The sequence below is a fragment of the Geotrypetes seraphini genome, chromosome 13 (genome assembly GCF_902459505.1).
Source record: "Geotrypetes seraphini chromosome 13, aGeoSer1.1, whole genome shotgun sequence".
NCBI classification, from domain to species: domain Eukaryota; kingdom Metazoa; phylum Chordata; class Amphibia; order Gymnophiona; family Dermophiidae; genus Geotrypetes; species Geotrypetes seraphini.
The window spans coordinates 61009001-61019625 of NC_047096.1; the positions used below are offsets into that span (position 1 = coordinate 61009001).

A 10625-nucleotide genomic window follows, 5' to 3' on the forward strand; every position below is an offset into this window, starting at 1 on the left:
ATTGTAACCCAACGTTTTTCATCTCTTTTGTAATCCGCCTTGAACTGCAAGGTAATGGCGGAATAGAAATTTCTAATGTAATGTAAGTAGAGGGAGAAGAGAAGGGGAAAGATGTTGGACTTGAGGGGGAGAGGAAAAATAGACATAGAGTTAATGGTCCTGGGGGGAGGGAAGGAGAGAGAGATGCTGGATAATGGGAAGGACCTGGGCCCTCCGTTTTGGGCTCAGGCCTCCATCAAAGTTGCAGCACCTGCTCGATGGCTGGCGAGGTAGCCTGTCTGCTACCCCTTTCCTTGCTTCAGGATCGAGGAAGTCAGTGTTTTCTGACAAAGTGGGTAGACCAGGACCCATTGTCCTGCATCTCATATTCAATCCCCTTGAACCCAGGCCCATTATCTCTCTCTTACCTCTCTCCTATCTCCCTCCTCAGCCTGTAATCAAGGGATTAATTGTGATTAAAAATTGTAATCAAAATGCAGCCATAGTAATTACCCGCTCTTCATTGAGAGAAATGGCCATTAGGAAATGTCATGTAGCAAAGTTTGCAGCCCACAATAGGATATTGCTGTCTCTCCTGTGACTCTCACTTGGAAGGGTTTCATGGAAAGAAATTGCAATTATCTTTATTATACTTGGTATTCACAGACATTTTCTCAGCACTAGGAGTGTAATTCTTTAAAGCAGTTGCTGAGTTTTACATGATTACGTGTGTAAATCCTTAGAATAAAGGCCTTTCCCTAGTTAATTCCTGCATGGCAACACCCTTGTAGTGCCAGGGTGATCTGGGGTCAGAGCTGAAAGTTATCAGACAATTCAGTGCAGGTTCACGGATAACCGTGTGAACAAGTATGACTGCATTCATAAGTCTCAACTTGTTTGGACAGCTCTCAAAACTGCCAAAGAGATGAATTCTAATTCAGCCTGTGACAGCTGACATACTGTGACATGAATAGTGCCTAATCTAGTTATGTTTTCTTTTCCTCTTTTTTGTGCCATCCCTTGTTTTTTCTGTATTTCTTTTTTTTGTGCCACATTTCCGTGTATATTTATTTTTGTTTTAAAGGTGAAAAGCCATTTAGCTGTGATCAGTGTAATATGAAGTTTATCCAGAAGTACCATATGGAAAGACACAAAAGGACGCACAGTGGAGAAAAGCCATATAAATGTGATACCTGTCAGCAGGTAAGGGTGTGTATTTTTCTAAATGATGTATTTAAAAAGCAAACTTGTCATCAGCACCACTAAGCCTTTAATCTATCTACTCAACCCATATTCGCTTTCTAATGCTGTACTGTATTCAGTTGTTGGTTGCACTTTGTCCTATTGTCTTGTTAAATATTGTGAGGCAGACTTTACAAAGAAATAAACTTTGTTACACCTTAGTGTGTCTGAAGGGAGCTAAATAGCAAGGGACTAAAAACTCAAGGTCTGGGATAAGGTAAACTAGGCTTTTTATTACAATCTTTTTTTTATTATTATTAATATTTATTCATTTTTAAAGCTCACAATAAGTGTAACATATAATACAATCATTTATACTTTAACATCACTTAATATATCATCAAATTCTAACTCGCATTAAATATCCCCCCTCCCTTATACCCAACAGTTATTCATAAGCAAAACAAATCATAAAATATTCCCCCCCCCCCCATGCCCTGGACGTGTATGAACAGAAGGGAAAAAATTAATATTTCTTCTATGCAGTAATTTCAGTCTTTACAGTAGCTTGTTAATGGCTCCCAAATAACCTGAAATTTTTTTAAATTTCCCTGCTGCATGGCAATTATCCTTTCCATTTTGAATATGTGACGCAAAGGGCTCCTTTTGTCAAGCTGCGCTAGCGGGGTTAACACATGCGACGTTCCATCACGCGCTAACCCCCGTGCTGGCCAAAAACTAAGAGGAGGCGGTAGCGGCTAGCGCGGCCGGTGGTTTAACGCGCGCGGCTTGAAAAAAGGAGCCCAAAGAGTTCTACCAAAAGCTATAATTCAGCCTATCCCAATTATTCATAATCTGTTGTATGGCAACCCCTGTCATAATGAGAAGTTTATTGTTATTAGAGGATATTTGGCTTTTAGCCCTCATTGACATGCCATTACAATCTTATGTCATTATAATGTCTAAAGCAGGGGTGTCCAACCTGTGGCCCAAGGGCCGCATGCGGCCCCGTGAAGTATTTTGTGCGGGCTCGATCAAGGACGATGCTGTGTTTTCCTCTGCTGCCCCCGGGTGTTTACCGTCTTGCCAGCTCCCTCCTTTGTCTTGCTGCAGCTTTTGCACATTTGTGCAGCCCCAGAAACATTTTTTTCGGCCAGTGCGGCCCAGGGAAGCCAAAAGGTTGGACACCCCTGGTCTAAAGAGAATCTTTCAGTGCTGAAACAGGACACCTTTCCAGAATTTTCACTGTTTGAGGATCTAAACGCATCTAAACAGTGTGATAAAGCGGTGGCTGTAGCCAAAGGATGCTAGGCTGAATAGAAAGAGGAGTAACCAGCAGAAGGAGGGAGGTTTTTGATGCCCCTGTTTAGGACATTGGTGAGGCCGTATCTGGCAAAGGATATAAAAAGACTTGAAGCAGTCTTGAAGAAGGTGCCAAAAATGGTAAGGGATTTGAACTAAAAGAAGTACAAGAAGAGACTGGAAGCCCTAAATATGTATATTCTGGAGGAAGGGGAGGGACAGGGGAGATAAGAACATAAGAATTGCCACTGCTGGGTCAGACCAGTGGTCCATTATGCCCAGCAGTCCGCTCACACGGCAGCCCTCTGGTCAAAGACCAGCGCCCTAACTGAGACTAGCCCTACCAGCGCACGTCCTTGTTCAGGAACTTGTCTTGGATCCCTGGAGAATGTTTTCCCCTATGACAGACTCCGGAAGAGCATACCAGTTTTCTACCACTCTGTGGATGAATAAGATACAGATAATACTTGATTGGTATTAATATAGGAAAATTGTAAAACTAGAGGACATAAATTGAGGTTGCAGGGAGAAAGACTTAAGAGTAATGTTAGGAAATCCTTTTTCACAGAGAGGGTGGTGGATGTCTGGAATGCCCTCCTAAGGAAAGTGGTGAAGAGGAAAACAGTGATAGAATTCAAAAAAAAAATGTGGGATAAACACAGAGGATCTTTAATTAGAAAATGAATAGTAAAAATTAAAGAACTAAGGCCGGTACTGGACAGACTTGCACGGTCTGTGTCCCATATAGCAGGTTTTTAAAAGACTATTGTCAAATTTTTGGAGCGCAGGTCCATTAATAATCATAGGTAGCAGAATAGAGTGGGCAATTGGGACCATGGCCCTGCCAATAGTTTGCCCAAGACAGCATCTGCAGCCGGAGAGTGTGGGGGTCAGGACCAGAGATGGGTTTATTGGCCCTTCAGTGTAAGAAAGGTGTTCTATTACCCTTTTCTTGTAGTCTTGGTGAACACCACTTCTTTCTACTGAGAGTAAACCACAAAGACAGCCACCATTTTAGATGGGATACTAAGCCTGATAGACCAGTGGTTCCCAACCCTGTCCTGGAGGACCACCAGGCCAGTCGGGTTTTCAGGATAACCCTAATGAATATGCATGGAGCAGATTTGCATGCCTGGCATCTCCATTATATGCAGATCTCTCTCATGCATATTCATTAGGGCTATCCTGAAAACCCGACTGGCCTGGTGGTCCTCCAGGACAGGGTTGGGAACCATTGCAATAGACCACTAGTCTGACCAGTATGGTTTTACTTACTATCTGTGCCAAAATCAGTCTCTTTCAGACAAATGGTCTATTTGCTCTAGATTAGTTTATAGAATTCACGTTCAATTTATTTGATATACCGCAAATTTATTTGATATACCGCAAATATAAAACCAGAGTTAAAATCTAAGGCACGCGATAAATATTAGCGTGCACGCGTCTATAGACTAATGGGCGTGCTGGCGTTTAGCACGCGCTAAAACGGGTAGCGTGCCTTAGTAAAAGAACCCCTAAACGGTTTACAAAATCATAAAAAAAGAGGGGAGAGAATACAGAGCTCATCTTGTGCTATGCAAATGTATATATTCTTTATACATGCTTAATTCCTTCTGACAGGTCACAGGGAAATGAGCAATTACAAACCCTTTGTCTGTAAAATTATTTTTTAACTTGTTAGAACTAACTGTGTCACTGATAATTGTGCATTTTTATTGACAGTATTTTTCAAGAACCGATAGATTATTGAAGCACAAAAGAACATGTGGTGAAGCCATAGGAAAAGGTGGTGCTGTCATGGAACCTGGGTCGTCGAACTCCAGCAGTCTGGATCATTTGTCTGGTAGTTTTGAATTACCTCACGGAATTGCAAGCTCCTCTGGAAGAAGGAAAAGTAAATCTAAAAATGCATTGACTGATAATAAGGAACACAAATCAGGAAGCAAAATGAGTGAGGCACACGTGACACCTAGCTTACTCCTGCCAAATTACTCAGTGGAGATTCCCATTGTGTCTTCCAGTGGTGGTTTAATTGGCACTGGTACAGAAGAATTGCATGCAAGGGTGCCAAAACTAGTCTTCAAAAAGGTAAATAGAAAAAATATAGAAAAACATGAACTTCACATGATATCGTCGGCATCGGGAGTATCTGGGCAAAAACTCTCGACTAAGGCATGTAACTCTCTGGATATGGCCAGTGCCAGTGTTGAAGCTATCAGTCTTCTTCAAAACACAGACGGGAAACAAGGTCACACAAGTAGCAATTATGACGATGCCATGCAGTTTCTGAAGAAACGACGGTATTTGCAAGCTGCCAGCAGTAATAGTGCCTATGGAGTGAATGTAGGACACATGGTCTCCCAGTCTGTCATTCAGTCTGCTGTTGCCAGTGTTATGGATGGGGAATCCCCATTGGCTCTCATTGATTCCTCCCCTCTAAATACTGAAATAAAGTCGTGCCATGACAAATCTGGCATTCCCGACGAAGTGCTGCAAAGTCTCTTGGACCACTATTCCCACAAATCAGAGGGCCAGCATGACGTTCCTTTCAGCATGAATGAGCACCATGTAGACTTGCACACCTCGGGAGAAAACTCTGAGTTGGTCCAGGAAGAGAATGTTTGCTCTGATTCACAGTCACCTCCAAATGACAAAGTGAACATGTTACATGAGTACTCCAAATACCTCCAGCAAGCTTTAGAGCGAACAAGCCATAGTGCTAGTTTTCCTCTAGGACCTAGTTTACAATTTGTTAGTTTGTCTTCAACTCTCTCTAACCATACTTTATTTTCAGACAAGCAAATCTACACTACATCTCCCCTGGAGTGTGGTTTCAGTCAATCTGTTACTTCTGTTTTGCCAGCCACATTGCCAAAACCCCATTTTGGGATGTTGGTGGGTCCCCAGCCCAGTTTTTCCTTGTCTCCTTTGGAGGCAGGGCATCAACAGTTGACTCCTTCACAAGAGTTAACTGATCAGCTAGATCCACAGAAGAACTTAGAACCTTCATCAAACTACCAGATTGCATCTCAGGAACTGACCAGCCAGAAAGAACAGCAGAAGAATTTGGCAGCAACTTCCAGCTTTCAACTTGCATCTCAGGAGTTAGGTAGCCGGCTAGACCACCAGAAGGACATGGGGCCTAGAACCACTTACCAGATTGAGAACTTTGCACAAGCTTTTGGTTCTCAGTTTAAATCGAGCAGTAGGGTGCCAGTGGCCTTTAACACTAACTCTAATGGAGATGCAGAGCATAGAATAAGGACTTCGGTGTCAGAATTCTCAGGGTACGCAAATATGTCTGATGTAAATGAGCCAGGTAGTACAAGAGTAAAGACATCAACCAGTCAGAGTTACAGGTGAGGTCTTAGGTGTGACCAGGCTTGATGTCTCCGTATCAATTTGTTACCTTACTATTTTATTTTTGATTTATTTTGATAACACTGCCATGTAGAATGTTTCTTAACACAATCCAGTTAAATGTACCTGATGCCCTTCCAATGCAACCTTTTTTGTATTTAGTTGTTAATATTAGCCTGTTGATAGGTTAGTTTGTATTTTGAATTTTAATCAAAATAGGTAGGTGTAAAAAAGATAATAAATAAATAAAACAATGACTGAGATTTTTCATTCAAAGTGATAAATGTTTAGAAAAGACATTGCGCTTGTAAATTATCAGGGAATAGCCCTCAAATGAAATTGTAAAACAACAAATCAATTCGTAAGAACCTTAATTCCTTGGCACTAAGGATTATTGCAATCTCTTTATTCTCAGGAAAATTTTAAAACCTCACTCGGCTTCTGAACAGTGAATTTGATGTGCTAGCCCGTAGATGGAAGAATAAGTCATTCAGTGATAGCTAATGCCGAATTCTTACAGTTGCAGACTGGATTAAGACATGACCTCTTAAGATATTCACAAAGCATACATGTTGGCAGTGTAATAGCCCTGCCCTATCCAGACCTGTGCCCTCTCTGCCACTTTTACTTTTGGTCTTCCAGGCATCATAACTTCAGATTTGCAGGAAAACTGTTCTCGAGGACCTAGGGTCACATGTCCAGAGCAATAGCTTTAATGCAGGTGAGGGAACAGACCCTTTGAGATTATGTATATACGGATTTGCTTTGATATACCTCATTTAACTCTTTAAATAAAACAAAGAGTATTTGTATCCAACTCTGTAGTCAAATTGTAATAAAACAATGAATACTGTACATGCTGGTACACTTTTGTCATAGATGCAGTTTTGCCAATGTTGTGGAATTGCAAATCAAGCAAACTTTTATGGTGTACTGTTCAAATTCAAGTATTATGATGTTTGTCAGTAAATTGTCTGTGGAAAATTAAGTCTAATTGTATAATTATTCTTATTAGCTAAAATCACATAACTCTCTAACACACATGACTCAGTTTTCTGCACAAGATACGCTTTGGACCAGTTTACTATCCTGTAGCCTTTTTTCCCTAAACATCTACCTTTTTGTGTTAAGTACAGAAAAATGAGTGTTATCAGTGCAGTTTGAAATGGTCACCCGCTTGTTACTAACTGCTTCCATCATAATTGGAGAAATGTATTTTGTTACAGAAATTTGCAGTGAATTTTTTAGGCAAGTCATTTGATCACAGGATATCCCTTTCTAGCAGGTATGAGGGGCGTTCAATAATTTGTCTACCTCAGAAGGAAAGAAGAGTTTAAAAAAAAAATTTTTTGTTTTTCAATATAGTCCCCTAATAGCTCCGTACACTTCATTCACTTTTCCTGCAATAACTTTAACCCCTTTGAAAATAATTCCTTGATGTCTTCATCACTTGAAAACCACTGTCTACAGAGAGATTTCTTCAAAACTCAGAACAGGAAATAATCCAAGGGAGCCAAGTCTGGTTCAGCTGCCGAAATCCACATTCACGGCAGCCTGTGATTGTCATGAAGAAGCAACACACCTGCTGTGAGGCTTCCTTGTCTTTTCTCCTTGATTGACTTCCTCAAAGTGATAATTCTGTTGGCGTAACTCTCCCTGGTTATGGTTGCCCTGGGTGGCATAAACTTCAGAAGCAAAATTCCTTCATCCCAGAAGACAGTTGCCTTGACTTTGCCTGCAGATTTTTCTGTCTTGAAACTTTTTTAGGGTGGGAGATGACTTGTGCTTCCACTGCATTGACTCCTTTTTGGACTCCGAAATTTAGAGAATGACACGGTGACCAAATTCATCACCGTTCCCGTCCCCACGGACAACCGCGGTAAACCATCTTCATGTCATTCTTTAAGGAGAGAGGGAAGAATCAGAGTATGAATGGCCCCAACCACTGACCCTCAAGCTTTGCTTTAAAGAATGCTGGTGTAGAAGGACTGAGGCTGAAATAGACACTAAAAAATGACATGGGATTATTTCCTGCAGTTATCCACGGGAATGGTGATGAATTTTGTCACCGTGTCATTCTCTACTCCGAATCTCTGTGATAGACTCAAGTCTCATCTCCAGTCATCAAATGATGAAAACAAATTCACCTAGTCTTCACGGAGCACTGCCAAGTTGTTCTGACAGCATTGGAGGGAGCCTCGTGGCCTTCTGACATGACATCAGCATTCTTGGAGCCCGTCTTGCACTAACCTTGGACAGGCCCAATTTTTCATGAATTATTTTCCAAACTGTACCTGCCGAGATGCCCATTTGTTCAGCTATTTGAGAAATCTTAATTCGTCTGACTGACAAAATTAAATCTTCGACTTTCTAGCACATTTCTGTGGAAGTTGCTTCCACACACCATCCAGTGTGAGGGTCATCTTCAGTGGACTCTACCCCCCACTTAAACCGCTTGTTCTAAAATTTTACTTTGTAGGTAGGATGATGGGGCAGACTCGGCATAAATTGCAGTTGTACATTCATGGTAATCCTTTGGCTTTTTCCCTTTTTTTGTGAGAAATTTTATCATTTAGTTATTCATTCAATTTTCTATACCGTTCTCCCAAGGGAGCTCAGAACGGTTTACATTAATTTATTCAGTAACTTGAGCATTTTTCCCTGTCTGTCCCAGTGAGCTCACAATCTGGCTAATGTACCTGGGGCAATGGGGGGATTAAATGACTTGCCCAGGGTCACAAGGAGCAGTGTGGGATTGAACCCACAACAGCAGGGTGCTGAGGCTGTAGCGTTAACTACTGTGCCACACTCTTACTGAATGGTGCTCTAAATCTAGCAGTTTCTTTCTTGATTCACATGAGGACTCCTAATATCTTGTCTCTTGGAATGTTAGACTTGCACTGAGCCACAACTGTACATGAGTAACTTTGAGGTGTGTCACAATATACACAGACTTGTTTCAACATACTTAGTACTTCTCTTTCATACTCGAGCAGTTAAATTATTGAACGCTCCTCATATCAGGTGTACATAGGGAGAGTCAAACCCTGAATGTGGAGAGCTGAATAGCCTTAATCCCAGTAACTGTGATTCTGGGTAAGTCAGTAAGATCAAAAACTAAAGGAACGCATGTCACATCATATCCCTCTTTCTTAGTTTACATCAGTTGTGTGATGGGATCATCATAAAAAGGCTCCTTCTCCGCTGCCTTTCTGCAGTTCTCAAGTCTAAATAGATTTCTAAAGCCATACACCCTAGATATTGTTCCTTAGAGTAAATAAGTCTTTTCATCGGTGTTATTAAAGGGACAACACAATAAGGCCAGATTGCCATTTGTAGATGTGATCTTATATTTTTGTTTAACTGAAATATAAAAATTTCTTCATTAACAAACTGGAGGGAAATCCACTTCATTGGTAGGGAATGTGTTCTGAGGGTGCCAGCAAGAAGCCTGCACGCTCAGAAAGGTCAGAAGGTCTTTCTGAGCATGCATGGGCATTCCAATATAGGAGATGTCTCCCTTACTTCTAAGTCTTTGTCTAAGCTTATGTTTGGAAACAAACCCTGCTCTCTCCTCGCTGCTTATTTTTTCACCAATGCCAGAGTGAGCAACCTGACTAGGTCACCCCTGGCTTTTTGATTCAATTTTTTCTGCTTTTCTCTTTCTGGAAAATAAATTGAAGAATTATTTTAGCATAAGTATTTAGACCATTGGTTCCCAACCCTGTCCTGGAGGACCACCAGGCCAGTCGGGTTTTCAGGCTAGCCCTAATGAATATGCATAGAGCAGATTTGCATGCCTGGTATCTCTCTCATGCATATTCATTGGGGCTATCCTGAAAACCTGATTGCCCTGGTGGTCCTTCAGGACAGGGTTGGAAACCACTGATTTAGACCAGTGGTCTCAAACTCAAACCCTTTTTAGGGCTACATTTTGGATTTGACGGTACTTGGAGGGCCTCAGAAAAAATGGTTAATGTCTTATTAAATAAATGACAATTTTGCATGAGGTAAAACTCTTTATAGTGTATAAATCTTTCCTTTTTGCTGTCTTAATAATATTGTAATTTATAGCTAAAGAGACATATGATCAAGAAACTGTTTTATTTTACTTTTGTGATTATGACAAACATACCGAGGGCCTCAAAATAGTACCTGGCGGGCAGCATGTGGTCCCCGGGCTGTGAGTTTGAGACCACTGATTCGGACCTTAAACTGAATTCATTACACCTTTCTTTAAAGTGGTACCAACATAGATATGCTTACCACAGACACACAAAGAATCTGTTTGGGTCTGCCCATGATTGTCTTAGCTGTGCCAGCTACGAAAGGATGTTGACCAGCAACAGGAAGTTCAGCTCCCTCTGGTAAGTTTGGGAGGCTGTGCAGTCACCATCTTCAGAAGTTCTCTATTTGGTAACTTCAAGTTAGGAACATAAGACTTGCCATAGTAGGTCAGACCAATGGTCCATCTAGCCAAGTATCCTTTTTCCACAGTGGCCAGTCCAGGTCACAAGTACCTGGCAGAAACCTAAATACTTGCAGTATTCCATGCTATCAGTGTTCCCTTATGTCTGTCTAAAGGCCAAGCAGAACAGGGACACTGGCTACTTGTTCTCCTGAAGTAAGACTTCCACAAGGTCAACAGGAAGACTCAACACTGGAAAGACATCCTTTAGTGGTGATTGTCAAAAGGCCCATCTCTGTGCCAATGGAAATGGACTCATTAGTTGGCCCTCTAGTTTGCAGAAAGACATCCAGAATTGAAGTCCAAGGAGTCAGAATGATCTTATTTGGCACTG

At 41.4% G+C, this 10625-nt stretch overlaps 1 protein-coding gene across 4 annotated transcripts in view; it reads left to right on the forward strand.

Moving 5' to 3' along the window:
* The window catches only part of ZNF281 (zinc finger protein 281), a 46296-nt gene extending 40210 nt beyond the window's left edge, over positions 1-6086 (forward strand). For 2 of the 4 annotated variants that reach the window (XM_033918695.1, XM_033918697.1), the window contains exons 5-6: positions 1064-1188; positions 4186-6086. In XM_033918695.1, coding sequence (XP_033774586.1) covers positions 1064-1188; positions 4186-5826 — 1766 coding nt within the window. In that variant the 3' untranslated portion in view covers positions 5827-6086. The remainder of the gene's footprint in view (positions 1-1063; positions 1189-4185) is intronic. The other 2 variants (XM_033918696.1, XM_033918698.1) reach the window with 1 other exon arrangement.
* Positions 6087-10625: the final 4539 nt, after the last annotated feature.